Source organism: Brachycentrus maculatus, unplaced genomic scaffold (genome assembly GCF_059751285.1).
Source record: "Brachycentrus maculatus isolate JH-2025_06_01 unplaced genomic scaffold, ASM5975128v1 h1tg000130l, whole genome shotgun sequence".
In the NCBI taxonomy this organism is placed as follows: domain Eukaryota; kingdom Metazoa; phylum Arthropoda; class Insecta; order Trichoptera; family Brachycentridae; genus Brachycentrus; species Brachycentrus maculatus.
In genome coordinates this window covers 227707-245455 of record NW_028280883.1, presented here as the reverse complement: position 1 = coordinate 245455, position 17749 = coordinate 227707, and the positions used below count along the sequence as shown (strand labels likewise).

General features: G+C 37.4%; 2 protein-coding genes across 2 annotated transcripts; both read right to left on the bottom strand.

The window, feature by feature from the left end:
• Positions 1-3848: 3848 nt before the first annotated feature.
• On the bottom strand, positions 3849-9280 carry LOC148309334 (uncharacterized). Its single transcript, XM_088260243.1, has 4 exons — positions 8464-9280; positions 5949-6110; positions 5341-5502; positions 3849-4043 (listed from the first exon to the last, which is right to left on the bottom strand). Exons 1-4 carry the CDS (start codon positions 8494-8496, stop codon positions 3849-3851), a joined length of 552 nt encoding a protein of 183 aa, XP_088116369.1. The 5' UTR covers positions 8497-9280.
• A 4265-nt stretch (positions 9281-13545) lies between these two features.
• Positions 13546-17472, bottom strand: Fdx2 (Adrenodoxin-like protein 2, mitochondrial Ferredoxin 2). The gene is made up of 3 exons (XM_088260254.1): positions 17062-17472; positions 15687-15866; positions 13546-14705 (listed from the first exon to the last, which is right to left on the bottom strand). The coding sequence occupies exons 1-3, from the start codon at positions 17211-17213 to the stop codon at positions 14549-14551; spliced, it is 489 nt and encodes a 162-aa protein (XP_088116380.1). The 5' UTR covers positions 17214-17472; the 3' UTR covers positions 13546-14548.
• Positions 17473-17749: the final 277 nt, after the last annotated feature.

Genomic DNA, 17749 nt, shown 5'->3' with positions numbered 1-17749 from the left:
AGCGATATATTAAACGCAGTAAACATGTTAACGAGTGACATTTTGCATAATGAGTTACAGAGAAAAGGCAAGTCCCTTTTTCACGATATTCACTTGTGAGCCAGGACATCCGCGTCAGTCAAAACAAAAAATGTTTTGCGTAACGAGTAAGATTACCGAACTATGTTCGTTATGAGAGGTTTCACTTCACTTTCATCGTGTATTTGTAAGCATTATTTTACCCAACACGCTCTAAAATGAAATTCATACAAGAATTCTATTATGTATAGAGCTTAGTTAATCCGATAGGTACGTTTTAGAGCCGCTTCTCATATACCTAAGTTTCTCAACATGGGGGTCGGTAGAGAGGATAGAATGCGTAGATACCTCCTTGGCCCGCATCCATATGTCTGGAAAGACATAATAATTATAATAGCCAATTAAATGGCGCTGCTTTAATGTGAAATTACTTTATGGATGCTTTCAAATTTGCAGTAATTTTAATATTCAAGCAACATATGTACTTCATCATTTTTCACATCAAAATATATAATATAGTAATCTTCTTCTTCTTCTTCTTCTTCTCCATCTTGGTGTAGGCCTTGTGGCCTGTTTTTAATAGGGACTAGCCTCCTGCGATGTCGATTCCCAGCTATCGACCCATCTCTTTGGTGGTCTGCGCGGGAGTCCTCTACCGTGGTAATATAGTAATAATGATAATAAATATATATATATATATATATATATATATATATATATATATATATATATATATATATATATATATAAACCTATATTCCTGTTATGGTCAGTATGCTCGGCTTCCATGCTGGAGGTCCCGGGTTCGATTCCTGGGGGGGGGGGTCAAATAAATAAAAGTGATTTTTTCACTCTAATATTTATTCAATATTACCCTGGACTGGTACCTGAAGCGGAGGGCTGATCACCTTTCCTTCATGTGTTAACAATCTAGTTAAATCTAGATAAAAATATAAAATTTATGTGGAATAAGGAGGGCGCATATAAAATTGATGTGCAATAGGGGGGCGCATATAAAAATGACATGGGGTGAACAAATAAAACTCAGGTTGAGAAACATGGGTATGAATAAGCTGAAAAATTTATATTATTTTTAAGAAAATGTAAACAATAAAGCAACTCACAATATTACTTGAAGTTTTATTGCATATTATATTTTAAGAATTTATTTATTTTATATTTAAAGGGAAATTTAGCAAACGAAGAGAGAATGCTTCATATGACAGTATGAATTCTCATCATCACATGAAACCGCTCAAGGATTTGAACCTGGGTTCTCTGATATTCGGTCAGGAGATTACCCCCTGAGCTAAGCAGTCGTGTGATAAAAAATTGCAGAAAGCTTTTTGTAAAAGTGAGTTTTCGATCAGATTCGTAGCCTGTTAGATACTGGGTCAGAAGCCAGAATGGCGCAGTGGACTGTCACCGGACTGGACTGACTAGCCCGAGGTATTAGATGCCAATCCACTAGTCAGCTAGATGCCAGAATAAAGCTGTGGACTGTCATCAAACTAGACTGACTAGCCAGAGTTGGTTAGATGCCAATCCACTAGCTAGCTAGATGCCAGTCAGATGCCAGAATATAGCAGTGGACTGTCATCGAACTAGACTGACTGAACGGAGTGAGTTAGATGCCAGTCAGATGCAAAAACTGTGGACTGCCATCGGACTGGACTGACTTGCCGGAGTTAGTTAGATGCCAGTCAACTAGTCAGTCATATGCCAGAATGGTGCAGTGGACTATCATTGGATTTGACTACTTGACTGGAGTTAATTAGATTCAGTCAGTCCACCAGCCAGTTAGATACTGGTCAGATGATAGAATAGTACAGTGGACTGTCATCGGACTGGACTTACTAACGGGAGTTAAATGCCAGTAAGATGCTAGAATGGTGCAGTGGACTGTCATCAGACTAGACTGACTGACCAGAGTTAGTTAGGTGCCAGTCCACTAGCTAGTTAGATGCAAGAACTGTGGACTGTCATCGGACTGGACTGACTGACCAGAATTACAGTATCTACTCAATGAATTAGGGCCACCCACTATTTTTTTGAATACTCTGAAATCTTTTGGATTATTATATTTATTTTACATAAATACTTTAAGTTTTCTATTGACATCTTATATCATGTATATTACCTTCAATAATATGTAAAATATACCTGGATTATTTAAGCCTTTACAAAATTTCAACCCCATTTTCTGAGAAAGGTCCCTAATTGTCACAGGTAGACAGATAGTTGAAAGTTCAAAAAATAGTCCTATCTCATTTATTAGTGAAGTTTCTTGAGTTCTGGTTGTTGTTTTGTTCAGAGAGGTTATATAGTTATCGTGTCTTGTGAAAAAAACTTAATTTTTAATTTTAGTTCATAAAGTATAAATTTTTTTTGTAAACACAAGTGGTTTTTTTGAAAAGGACAAAATGGGAAAAATTAAAGACATTTCTGAGGAAAAAAAGTCTAGTGTTATAGTGCTTCTGAAATTAGGAATACTATATAATAGAGAAATTTCAAAAAAAGAAAACGTTTCTCGTCAAACAGTGGACAGAATTTCAAAATCAATAAAAAATCAGTCACCCGCCACCAGCAATCGGCGAAAGAACTGTCGTAGGATTAGAAAAACAACACCGAGGACTGATCGAAAAATCGTTCAAAGTGACTTAGAAAACCGTAGTGCATCAGCAAAAACATTAAAAATAAAATTGGAAGAAGAGGGTATAAATATATCGGTATCAACCTGAGGCGACGTCTTTACGAAGTAAATCTGAAATGCAGGCGCCCTGTAAAAGTACCAAAATTGACACCACGAACGAAAGCGTATCGATTAAAATGGGCCAGGCTTCATCGAAATTACTCGGTAGATGATTGGAAAAAGGTATTTATTTAAATTGAATTTTCAACATATCATTTTAGTAAATAAACTTATATATGTGAATTAAACTTAAATTTTCATTATTTTTCAGGTCATCTTTAGTGATGAGTGCCGGTTAGAAGCCGTGACAGAGAGCCGTCGATTCGTCAGGAGAACACCAATGGAACGTTACAATGAGGCCTGTGTGGTAAAAGTTATCCAACACCCCCCTGCAACAATGATATGGTCATATATTATTAACAATTTACCTGGGCCGTTGTTTTTCGTGGAAGGAACAATGAACCAAAATTCCTATAAGCAGGTCCTCGAACGAATTTTATTGCCCTTCTACCATACACTCGACCCAACAGAAGGTCCATACACCTTCATGCAGGATGGGGCACCTTGCCACCGGGCTAAATCAATAATAAATTTTTTGTCTAACAAAAATCTGCCTTTGCTCCCCTGGCCTGGAAATTCTCCGGACCTTAATCCTATAGAAAACGTATGGAGCATGTTAAAAAATAAGGTATACTCATTTCCAAATCCGACAGTAGACTGTCTAAAAAAAAATATTCAAAAAATTTGGTCAGAAGACGAAGAAATAAAAAACATGATAAAACAGTGCATTTTAAGTATGCCGAAAAGAATTGAGGCAGTTATTTCTGCCAAAGGTGGAAATACTAAATACTAACTATATTTATATGAAAATATATGCATAATTTAAGCGTAATAAAGTGTTCATGTGTAAATAAAATTCAATGTTGTTTTATTCAAGGTTTTCTCTGAGTTATTCCTGTTTGAATTGAGAAATTGCGTGAAATTCTGCGTGGCCCTAATTCATTGAGTAGATACTGTAGTTAGGTGCCAATCAACTAGCCAGCTAGAAACCATTCCACTGCACTATTCCGTCTATCTTAACTCCAGATATAAGACTAAACTAACTGGTCTCCTATTAATGTGTTATTTATTCAATAATTTATTCAGCATATATGTTAAATTGTAGCTGATAACATCCAAAGCGCATGGTGGGAGCGGCCAAGAGTGACATTGGCGGGCGCGCTTCATCCATTGGCCGAAATAAATCCAGAGTGGCCGTGTATTCACCAATCAGGTCCTTAGTAAGGTTCATGGCCTCCAAATCCGCCCTCACGCCACTCACGTCAAAATCTGCCTGGAGGAAAATCATAGTTATCATATCTCTCACTCCTCATACAGCAACAGATCTTTTTAGGTAAAACATGAAGGTTTTTTCTCCATTTGAAAAATATTTAGTATACTAACAAAAAATAATCAAACAATACATTTTCTTCAAAATGCAAAAGCAACACACTCTGCCCTGTAGCGGTAAATTTTTATATATGACGTTGTTGAAAGGAGTGAGCGATATATTGTATCAAAATAGAACTAGCAACAAATTGTTTATAATCAACAGTTTGTAAGCCCTGGATTTGTATATTTTCATCATCTTTCATATAAAAATGATAGATGTTTCAAATGAAGTTAAGACAATATATGTGGAAATCCTCACAAAAAGATATACTTCCAATATTGCACAAAAATTCCTCTAAATGCAAATCTGTTCTACAACATTTTGAGTGTGTCCAAATATTTGTTCACAAATCTGGATGGTCCCCAATTATAGGAGTTATTTTTCATATAATTTTTTGACATCTCATCAAAGATGATGAAGAATATGGAAGTCTGGGCATTTACGGGGCTGACGACAGTCATAGGCTGTAACATTCACCAATTCTACCCATCATTGAAAACCACACTACTCAAATTCTTGGAAGTTCTATATATATGAACCAATTTAGAAACCTTGTTCTTGAATCACTAGAACTTCACTACAGACATCTATTGGTGAGATGAAAAGAAGCATTTATTGAGCAGAAACTCTTGTATTAGTATGTGAGGTCCGAATCCTGGATTATAATCACACACATGAGAAACGCCAGAAAATCTTCTTCATCATCTTTGATGAGATGTCAAAAAATAATATGAAAAATATATATAATTGGATATAATCCAGATTTGTGAACAAGTATTTGGACACACTCAAAATGTTGTAAACTTTATGCTATCTTTATTTAGTTATATGTATTATAAATTTAGTTAAACTTTTTGTTTCAATTTATCATTGTTTCAATCCAAATTACACATTGATGTATTTTAGTACTAAGCAGCGTTTAAATTATTTTATACATCCACGTCAATATATAATATGCCAAAAAAAAAAGATTTTTTATGGGAACGGATTTTTATCATTTTCCTTTTATTTCTTATGGGAAAAATATGTTCGGGATACATCCTATTTGGTATGAGTCTCATGATCTGGAACGAATCAAGGACGTATACCGAGATTCCACTGTATCTGATTTGGCCATGAGCAGAAACTGAGGGACAGACGCAGTGTTGCCAGACCAATTACAATAACTATCGATAGCCTCTCAGAGGAATGAGTGTACCTTGTAAAGGGGGCACTTCTCCGGGGGCATTGGTCTCAAACTGGTCACGTATGGCTCCCAACTGGAACCCTTCTGTCTTAACTTTTCGCAAATATCGGGTATATCATAGCTGATCAGCGGTAGAGATGCTCCGTTCATCATGCGGTCCACCTGCATAGTCACCTAAAGCGCAAAACTTCAATAATTATCAATTGATTCGGTAAAATCATTCCATATATTTTTTTTTATAATTATTTATTTTGCTTCATACAGTTTTTGGGCGATTCCATTCGTAGCTCACAGGTTTTCATTCGGAGTTGACGTATTCGCTACGCAATGCACAATAAAAACAACATTTAGGAGTTTTTTAAATCATATTTTCATATGGTGTACGGAGTGCGTGGAAGTTTTTGGTAAGGGAAGGGTAATTGACTATGTATGACTTTGTAGTGGCTGTTAAGATGCCAAAAACCCTTGTACAGATGGAAAACGGGTTTGCGGTTACTTGTGAATAGTATACTGAGGGTCATAGTATACAGACTGCCAGAGTACAATTAGAGTCAGGATTGATAAAAAAAAACTACTGACAATGTGTTAAGTATATGGTTCATAAGCATTAGTAGGCTTACCTTGAAGGGGCCATGAAGAATATCCACATAAAGTTGTGCTGTTCCTTTGAGAGCAATGCTCGTGTCTGCGTCTCTTTTCACCTGCACAGTTGTCACATTTATCTCTTTGTTCTCGAAACCCGGACAAGAAGTGAATTTTTCCCAATCCAGTAAGACTTTACGCTGGAATAAAATCACAAGGCTTAGGGCATCTGTGCACTATACGGAATTTTACCGTCCGGCACTTCAATTAGCATGATAAAACGGATAATTAGCTTGTGCTTTTGTCTTTTTTTCTTCGGATCGGTGCGTGATCACGGTGCATGTAAATTCGATCATGCTAAACTGTTGTAGTCGCTTTTCTTTTAAAAAAAATGGACTGCCAGATGGTACATTTCCTGTAGTGCACAAGCGCTCTTAGAGCGATCACATTGCGCGTAAATTCGATCACACATATATATTTATATACATATTAATAAAACCTTAACCATATGTGTTAGGCACCCACCCTCTACAGAATTGGTTTATATCTTTAAATTTTTGCAATAAAATACGTTAATGCGTTCCAGGGCGAAAGAAAAAATGTAGAACTGTAACTTCATTGTTATTGAGATTTTTGTTGTTGAATAGATGCCAAATGTTTTATATCAGATTCATAGTTGGTAGTTTTTAATAGAATACAAGCAGTAGTACTTTCGTCTGTAAGATTAAACTTTAAAAAATATATATTATCACTTTTTTTTCTTCATTTCGCGTGCCATGCAAAATAATCTCGAGTGCCATAAGTTCGCCATCCCTGACATATTGATTGATTAATTCCTCTCCTTTTCCTTTTCTTCCTGCAAATTCAATTTTTTATACCATACCCTTACCCTTTTACTCCCTTCCTCACATACACACTCCCACTCTCTTTTATTTTTTATCTCTTAATGTTTTTAGTTATTATAACATAAATGTGGAATTGTTTAATTGGCTTTATTTTTATTAATGTTACTATTTTTGTTAATGTAATGGAGTTTATTATTGTTAATACAACTATTTTTATTTTATACTTTTTTAAAGCTGTACAATCCCCGAACAAATAAAATAAATTATGGGATTGAAAGCAGAGTGGACACCGTAGTCACGTAAAACCAGCTAAGAAAGAGTGTTAGAAATGAAGAATTTGGAAAAATATCTGGCAAGAGTCTCATCATGACATATGTGGTCGAATGCAAAGCGGACACTGCAGTGACAAAAAACGCGCTAAGAGTGTCAGAAATGAAGACTCCAAGGAGCATATCTGGTAAGAGTCTACGAGGCAGAATAAGGAACACCAGGATAAGGGAGATATGCGAGATGGAAGATGTCGTTAGGTTGGGAAGGCAACGAAGGAGACAATGGTATGCTCGTGTGAGGAGAATGGAACCATCCAGACTCCCCCACATTGCACTGCACAAGGCAGACCACCAAAGAGACGGATTGACAGCTGGGAATCCACATCGCAGGAGGCTAATCCCTCTTAAAAACAGGCCACGAGGCCTACATCAAGTAGAAGAAGAAAAAGATAATTTTAAAAACTAACGCCTTCAAAAAAGGTCTGTGCATATCGTAGTCATACAGGAGAAAGTGACCAAGTGCATTTTTTTTACAAAAACATGGTCATTGACTATTTGATATCTTACTAGCTTAATATTGCCTTGAAAAAATCCCAAAGGATTTTCAACTTGGAAGTATAATATATTGACTTGTTAAAAATGACTAACTGCATTGATGTTTATTTTCTTGCCAAGCAAAAGTGACTTAAATGGCCCCCCTGAACATTTTACGTTTTGTTAGTTGGTCACTTTCTCCTGTACGACTACAATATTTTAGTTACCCCTTTTGTTTGTACATCCACTGCGCACATCAAGAGAAACAGTCCGGCCGCGTGCATGTCTGTTTTCCAACTGATGTGAATCCAATGTCACAAACAATAGTTTACTAACAATAGTTATTGGATAAACATGATTTTTTCCCTGTTAAATTTTTAATTAGCCATATAACAAAGCATGATTCAGTATTGTTCATAGTATTACTATTGTATTGTATTTGTAATGGGAGATATCAATTAGGGTTCTCCATTTATTATTTTACGTGAAGTCTAGGACTTCAAATAATAATAAAAATAATAAAAAATCAAGAATTAATACAAATATAACGTAATAAAACAAGAATTATTTAATTTTTTCCCACTTTTATTTCATTTGACCAGTGACTGGGTTTCGTCGTTACCGACATCTTCAAACTGGTGGGAGGCAAGACAAAATTATTATAAACACTAGGCATGGGTTGGGAACCATGTTTTTATATAATTTTTCAGGTGAAATAAATGAATATTGAATTGAAAAATATTTATATTATTCAATTTATTTACATAAATTGTAAACATTTATTTAAAGAACAATTATAAACACATTTGACATATTAATTTTTTTGCAGAGAACCACCAAGCCACCTTGTGTGTCTTGTCGGTGGAGTTCTTTTTACAGTGCTTATAAGCGTGCTATTTGCTTACTTTTGGTAGAGCGCGAAAGACGCCTGCAAACATTGTACAGATGGGAATCGGGTGTTGCGGCTACTTGTGATTAGTATACTGAGGGTCGGGCGGCAGACTGCCAGAGTATAATTAGGGTCCTTTTCCATACTGTCGGTAGAGAGCGAGAGACGCTTGCGAGCGTTCTATTTGCTTACTTTAGGTAGAGCGCGAGAGACGCCTGCAAACATTGTACAGATGGGAATCGGGTGTTGCGGCTACTTGTGATTAGTATACTGAGGGTCGGGCGGCAGACTGCCAGAGTATAATTAGGGTCCTTTTCCATACTGTCGGTAGAGAGCGGGAGACGCTTGCGAGCGTTCTATTTGCTTACTTTAGGTAGAGCGCGAGAGACGCCTGCAAACATTGTACAGATGGGAATTGGGTGTTGCGGCTACTTGTGATTAGTATACTGAGGGTCGGGCGGCAGACTGCCAGAGTATAATTAGGGTCCTTTTCCATACTGTTGGTAGAGAGCGGGAGACGCTTGCGAGCGTTCTATTTGCTTACTTTAGGTAGAGCGCGAGAGACGCCTGCAAACATTGTACAGATGGGAATTGGGTGTTGCGGCTACTTGTGATTAGTATACTGAGGGTCGGGCGGCAGACTGCCAGAGTATAATTAGGGTCCTTTTCCATACTGTTGGTAGAGAGCGGGAGACGCTTGCGAGCGTTCTATTTGCTTACTTTAGGTAGAGCGCGAGAGACGCCTGCAAACATTGTACAGATGGGAATTGGGTGTTGCGGCTACTTGTGATTAGTATACTGAGGGTCGGGCGGCAGACTGCCAGAGTATAATTAGGGTCGGGGTTAATGAACAAAACTGTCCGACAACAATGTGGTAACATAATAATTATCCCGTAAATACTGAGGGAGTTATATCAGGTTTTAAAAGAAAGAAAAAACAATTAAAAAATATAAAAATATTTTATTAAATTCATTTTTGTTTGAACATAATAAGTAGTATTTTAACAAACAATGAGTAACAATATAACTGTTTTATATAATCATAATATTTAAATATGTATAATATTTGTATATACATAGGTTTATTCTATACAATCCAACAAAATAACTTCTCTTAGCAACAATACAATACCTATTTCAAATAATGAGCCGCTTAGGCTCACAGAAATATGTAGTATGAAAATGAAATATTTGTGTAAATAATAAAAACAATTTTTTTTATTTTTTTTTTAAAAAATAAAAAAAAACACCTGTAAAATGAGAATAAATTCAACCCTAGATAACTAAACATTAGTCCACGCGACGATGCCCTTCTGGGTGCAAGTCAAGTGCACTTGCTTCCCTGCACCCCGCACCCACCAGGCTTTGTTTACTGAATAGCGATTTATTGTTAAATGTCTCTTACAAAAAACCAAACATATTATTTTTTGACATCTCATCAAAGATGAGAAGTCTGAGCATTTACGGGACTGACGACCGTCATAGGCTGGTTTAAGTGATCGCTTTACACACGTGTAACATTCACCAATTCTACCCATTGTTGACAACCACTACTCAAATTCTTGGAAGTTCTATATATATATATATATATGAACCAATTTTTTAAACATTATTCTTGAATCACTAGAACTTCACTAGAGACATCTATTGGTGAGATGAAAAGAAGCTTTTTTAAAGCAGAAACTCTTTTATTAGTATGTGAGGTCCGAATCCTGGATTATAATCACACACACGAGAAACGCCAGAAAATGTCATTTTCATTTTTATTATTTTAGCTTATAATTTGACCGGTTGATTTATTTACAACCTTTTTAGTGTGTCCAAATACCTGTTCACAAAATCTGGATTATCTCCAATTATAGGAGTTATTTTCATATTATTTTTTGACATCTCATAAATTAAATTATTTGGTTTATTATAAGCTATAGGAGTGTAACGGACCAGCTGAGCACACAGCCCTAAAATGGACCATATTTATGGATTGAGTAAAGTATATGTGTTAAGTTAAATATGTGTAAGCGTGTCACGGGGAAATCGGGCGAGCGCACCGACGTCCTCTCGCAACGACAATCAAATATAGAATGCGCTAGGCGCGGCGCGCGCAGCGTCTTATACGTGGTGCGTAAGACCGTATTTACGTTGTGAGCGGGGAAATCGGGCGAGCGCTACGAGAACTTCTCTCCATGACCACCGAATCCCGAATGCGCTAGGCGCGGCACGCACGGCGTTTTTTATGTCGTATTTGCGTTATCACGTGATATTTACGTTGCGAGCGGCCGGCCTGGCGCAGGTTAGGGTAGGGGGAGAAGATTTCTGTCGCTCGGTCGATTTCGACGGACCGCGCTGGTTATGAACATATAAATATCTGTGCCATTTTATGAATAAAGCATTCCACTCACACCGAGCTCTGCGTTTTACTGTGATCCTCACCGACCCCGCGCTACTACTTCGATTTCGGAATCTTCTGGGACTTGACCATCGCTACACCCACTGGACTACGAATCGATTACACGGACCTACAGCTCATAACTTTCGGGATTTACGACCCCGAGAGCGACGGAGCGGAAAAGTCACATCCACACCTATACACAGTCTAGCGGTGTGTTGGACAGACGCTGTCTGTGCGACACAAGGAGTAAGTGTACAATGATGTAACTAAAGTCCCAAAAGTGTATAATAACTGTTCCACTTAATAATATTCATGAAAAACTTAATATGAAAGATGCCTGGTGACCAGTTTCAAAGCAAAAGTCGGTCGCTAATATTAAATAAGGTAATCAAACTAAATAACCGAGTTTCGTTGCGTGACCTTCTTTGTACAATTTCTTTTGTTCGATATCTCAAATCATAATTTTATAAAAATTAACGCTTACCGTACTTTACAGACTATATATAAGACACAATTTTCTTAAGAAAAATTGGCTCTAAAATTGAAAAAATTGGCGTCTTTTATTAAAAATTAATTTCAAAATGTCCAGTGTTTGATTTAAAATTCTTGCCAGTCTTATGAAGAACAAACACATGAGAATATAAAGTAAAATGTAAATATACAAAACATGTGTTCGACCAATAGCCACTTATGGGATTGAGGCAAGAGCAGATACTTCCAGAACAAAATCTCGACTTGGAACCTCCGAGATGAAGACTCTCCGATCCATAACCGGAAACACATTGCGAGACCGAGTAAGAAATAACGACATTCGGAGCATGTGTAAGACGGAGGATATTGTGAGGTGGGGACCACAACGAAGGCGATACTGGAAGGAACATATAAACACAATGTCAGAAGACAGACTTCCACGTATCGCCCTCCAAGGCAACCCTGAAGAACGCAGACCCCCAGGCAGACCTCCGAAAAGATGGAAAGACAGCTGGGAGTCGACATCCCAAGAGTGACATGCGGAGGCACAAACAGATCCCTAGGATCTACAAAAAGAAAAAGAAGAAGAAGCCAGTCTTAAAAATGGCCATATATTCAATGCCGCGGGAGACCTGTCTTTATCCGGCAACATTCCAGTGATGGGAATGGTACAATAAAAAATGTAGCCCACCATTTTTTTTTGAATTACCTAACGTCCAAGTGACTCTGAAATCTAGCTACGGCTTATGCAAAACCGTTTATCATCTCCCTACTCAGGCTTCAACTTTATAAGTTTCATAGCCTATGCCTTATTGTGAGTGGATTTACTCTTTATGTTTAAAGTTACTATAATTTCATGTAATTCATGAGTGAAAATTCTAGGCAAAATGTAGCCCACCATACAACACCACATGTGCACAAAAATACACAAAAATACACTACAATTGTGTAATGTTATGTTATCTGGGATGAACACTCCCCCCCCCCCCCCCCCCGACTGACAAGGATTCTACGAGAGACCCAAAATTCAGAGTATTTTAGAGGTTAGCTCGGTTTTATAAATTAAGAGGGAAAAAAGTCTAGCTTTGCAATCTAATAATAAAAAATATTATTAAAAAAAAATTGCGGCGTGGAAGGTACACGCAGCATAGGAAGAAGGCGTATATCCTGGTTTGGCAGCTTGGGAGTGTGGTTCCACTGTAGCACTGAGCCTCTGTTAACACATTATTTGCGGGAAACGCTTAAAAGCGTCATTTAAATACTGTTGGTAGAGAGTGGGAGACGCTTATCAGCGTTCTACCAATAGGTAGAGTACGAAAGACGACAAAAAACATTGTACAGATGGGAATTAGGTGTTGCGGCTACTTGTGATTAGTATACTGAGGGTCGGGCGGCAGACTGCCAGAGTATAATTAGGGTCCTTTTCCATACTGTTGGTAGAGAGCGGGAGACGCTTGCAAACATTGTACAAATGGGAATTGGGTGTTGCGGTTACTTGTGATTAGAATACTGAGGGTCGGGCGGCAGACTGCCAGAGTATAATTAGGGTCGGGGTTGATGAACAAAACCGCCCGACAACAATTTATTAAGAGCGGCTACAGACAGAGTAAAAACTACCAACCTTCAGCGTGGAGTAGCTCAATAAGAAGAAAGTTATGTGTAACGCAAGTCTGCGTGGTCAGGTCAGGAGTCGGAATAATTAACGGGCATGTACGAAGAGATGCATGAATGTGAGAGAGGCGATGATTGTAAAGACAGATTGGTGTGGCGTTCTATTCTCTATTGTTAGTCAGTTAATTAACTCATTACAGTTAAGTTTGCAGGATCTCACTCTAAAAGACGTGATATAGTTCGTCCATACTTTTAAGAGGTAGATGATGTGGTATTTATTTATATAGGGTGATCAGAATAGTTCACGATACTTATCACGCGGTAAATCATATACATGCTTAATTAGATGATTGATAAATTTATAGGTTTCTCAACTTGAAATGAAACATCTATTTGAATTATAGATCTATTTATATTAACCCTTCCCTTACGGTGCTAAAAACTTCGGCGTGCACCGGTGATATGTATTTTGTACACCATATGAAAATGTGATTCAAAAACGGGAAAAATGTGTATATTCCTAAATGTTGCTTTTATTTTACTCCATGTTTCACTTCCATACATAAAGGTTGTTACCACGACTCCATTGTGTACTGCCAGTTTAGCTTTTTTTTCATTTCATATTGATTTTTCTTGCATTTCACAATATAATATAATTACAAGTACCAATCCGCCTCCGTAGTACAATGGTCAGCACGCTCGGCTACCATTTTGGAGGTCCCGGGTTCAAATAAATATAAGTGATTTTTTCACTCTAATGTTTATTCACTCTGGCTGGTACCTGTAGCGGAGGGCTGATCACCTTTCCTTCATGTGTTAATGATCAAGATAACACTGTGTTTGTATGATGCAGTGCCCTATGCATCATTGGGGTGCGGATAAGGGTTTGAAGATGAAGAAGTTGAAGTTGAAATGTGACAATTTTGTAATGTTTGCTCTGGTAAGGAGCTAAAAAAGGGGAAAAAATACATCGAAAGTACCGCGATAGCTGACGTAATGACATGGCCGCTGCGTAAGACAATCTGCAGACTACTAATGCAGTCAACACGTTACGACATGCGCGTATCGGTACAAAGCACGCCACGCGCGCACACACTTCTGTATTGGTGATTTTATCCTCGATTTTTCCACAAATTATTTAGTTCCCTCGCTGCAAACGAATAACTTTATATTACAATACTTTCATGTAATACATGATAATATTACGGATGAATATAATTTTTAATGAGGCGAATGTTAGTGGGAAAAGAAGCAGAGGAAGACCGAGAAAAACATGGCACGATCAGGTATGCCAGATACTTGAAAGTGGTCAGGTTAGGAGTCGTAACAATCGGCGGGTATGTATGAGGAGATGCATGAACGTGGAGGAGGCGAAGAATGTTTGCAAGGACAGAGTGGTGTGGCGCTCTATTCTCTCTGCCTGCCCCTGCGGGGAAGCGGCGTGATGGTTAGTAGTATAAAAATTTTGAGCCCGTATCTATTATATTTTATATTGATATTCCCATTTTAAAAGTCCGAATTGTAGTAAATACATATCACCGGGAGGGGAAGGTTATGAATGATAGATGTTCCATCTCAATTTTAGACCTATAATATGACTGGCCGCCATATTTCTCTATTATTATACTATCTAAGATCTCGCGTCGTTGATGGAAGCCGGTACGTGGACTTCCAGGCCGTCCAAGTCTTCGGTGAGGGTGATCTGGCAACCCAGACGGGACGTATCCGTCAGCCCGTGAGCGAGGTCCAGCATATCTAACTCTTCGTCCACCGGTTTTTCCGGTAATCTGAAAATACAACAAAAATATTTATTACCATATTTTGATTGTGTATCAGCATATTCAAAATGCTGTTAATAAAATAACTGGTCAAAATATAAACACACATATTTTAAAATCATGTGTTTAGGAGTCTCTTAGTCTGTGAAATTATTCATAATTTTTCACATTTATTTTTATAAACATAAATTGTATGCATTTATTTATTTCACAATTTTAAACATATTTAAAAATTTATATTTTGCAAGCTACCTTGTGTGTCTTGTTGACAGACATACTGGGAGATGCTTTAAAACATTTTTAATTTTTTTTTAAATATTTTTTATACAATTTCTATACATTTCTATACATTTTGTCCGCCTCCGTAGTGTAATGGTCAGCACGCTCAGCTACCGTTCTGGAGGTCCCGGGTTCGATTCCCAGGGAGGGGTCACATAAATATAAGTGATTTTTTCACTTTAATACGATATTCAATATTATCCTGGACTGGACGTGAAGCGGTGGGCTGATCACCTTTCCTTCCTGTGTTAACGATCAAGATAACACTGCGTTTATATGACGCCGAGCAGAGGTTAGAGGTCAAAATAAAATTTGGAACAAAGGCAAAATAAAGGAATGGGTAAATGATCAAGAGTTAATTCTATGAATATTGTTAAATAGTTTAAATTTAAAAAAAAAGGTTAACAATCAAGATAACACTGCGTTTATATGATGCAGTGCCCTATGCACCATCGGGGTGCGGATAAGAGTTTTAATAATAATAAAATACATTTTTACTTAATACAATCTTATAATTTTAGTTGCGCTAAGCCTCTCCAAAAAAGAGAGGAACCCGGGACCTCCAGAACGGTAGCCGAGCGTGCTGACCATTACACTACGAAAGCGGACAAAAGTAATGAATAAAATCATCATTAAAACTCATCAGTCTAAGGGATGATTTTTAAAATCAAGGTTAGTTTGGACAGTCGGCTTTTATTCAATTCACATCACCTATCGTAATCTTCCTTCTTCAATATCACGTGGCAAGTTGAGCAGGTGAGGGTTCCTTCGCAGGCTCCGTAGCCCTCCAGGTCGATTCCGGAGTCCACCACGGTGTCCAGCAGGGAGTCCCCCACCTTGGCCTTTACGGGAATGCGCTCGCCGCTCGCCCGGATGAATGTGACGGTGATCCTGGAATAGAGTATTTGCAAAAATTCAATTCAATCCCGGAAATTGAGTGTCCAAGTCTAATGCTGCATCTTCAAACCCTTATCCGCACCCGATTGTGTATAAGGGGTACCGTATCATATTTTACAATATATTTTTAATTTCATAAATAGTATATTATTTCGAGAAATAAAAATACTTTGTTTTCTGATCCACTCACATTTTTATTAACCAACCAGTTACGGCAACAACCTGTTGCCCTCTTCAGGGTTTAATTTATTACTACTAGTAATAGTAATTTAGCAGTAATTTCGTCCGCCTCCTTAGTGTAATGGTCAGCACGCTCGGCTACCGTTCTGGAGGATCCGGGTTCAATTCCCAGGGGGGGTAAAATAAATATGAGTGATTTTTTCACTGTAATATTTATTCAATATTACCCTGGACTGGTACCTGAAGCGGAGGGCTGATCACCTTTCCTTCATGTGTAAACGATCAAGATAACACTGCGTTTATATGACGCAGATGGTTCGATACCGGGTCTGATACCTTGCGGGAAACCCGCCTGGCACAGCGCGGGTGTAAACTGTGCACCTTAGAGTTAAGCTTAGACTATGATGTTCTCTGCGTTAATCTAACCATGATGTTTGTGTGAAAGCACTAAAATAAAGAATGGATATGAAGTCAAGGTAATATTGAATAAATATAAGGATGAATAAATTCACGCTGCATAGATGACGAAAACAATATTTCTCATGGCCACAAAATCAACGAAACATAATAATAATAATAAAACCCTTATCCGCACCCCAATGATGCATAGGGCACTGCGTCATATAAACGCAGTGTTATCTTGATCGTTTACACATGAAGGAAAGGTGATCAGCCCTCCGCTTCAGGTACCAATCCAGGGTAATATTGAATAAATATTACAGTGAAAAAATCACTTATATTTATTTGACCCCCCTGGGAATCGAACCCGGGACCTCCAGAACGGTAGCCGAGAGTGCTGATCATTACACTAAGGAGGCGGACAACGAATTGAATAAATATAAGGGTGAATAAATCCACGCTGCATAGATGACGAAAACCATATTTCTCATGGCCACAAAATCAACGAAACATACACCCGTAATTTTTTTTCAATGACTAAGTAAAGCAGTTTATAAAGTAAAAATATGCAAAATTTTAAATATTAATAAAACACAATTTATATGCTTACTCGGATTTTTTCAGCGAAGGTTTCGTGTCATGGACGTTTCTAAATATCGTCTTCCGATGAAACTTCCCGATGTTGTTACATAAATTGTCACTTTTATAAACCGAAGTGTTCAGGTTGCGAAGAACGCTTCTAACCAAAAAACGGGCAGGCATTTTTGCTAAATTTTGCAACAGAAAATGACTTAACTTCGAGAAATATTACGGGGTCACGTACACAAACTTTCAGCTACAGACTTTAAAAAATTAAAAATGTATAAAATTTATATTTAGTTCAGGAGAATATCCAGTCCAATGATTATATATTATTCCGTATTCCACATTATCCAATTCACAAATTATGTACCCAGATAAAAAAATCCAGTCACTGCCAGTTACCATTTGACATTCGCGAGACAGTTCAAAGTTTAGTATTGCCACATGAACAAAAATTTGCCTACGTTGTCTAAAATTGTACAATGAAATAAATAAATGTTGGTTATGAAATACATACCTTCTTCATAATATTGACATTTTAATTATGTATATATGTAAAACGAGAAATTTTAATCCTTACCCTTACTGGTCCAATGTTGAATCTCATTCGACATCGATTTTTTTGCTTTTAGGTCCGATGTCGGATGTTATTCCACATTTTTTTCATCATTAGTCTTATATATTTAAATTTCAAGCTTACATTTTTGTCACTCGTA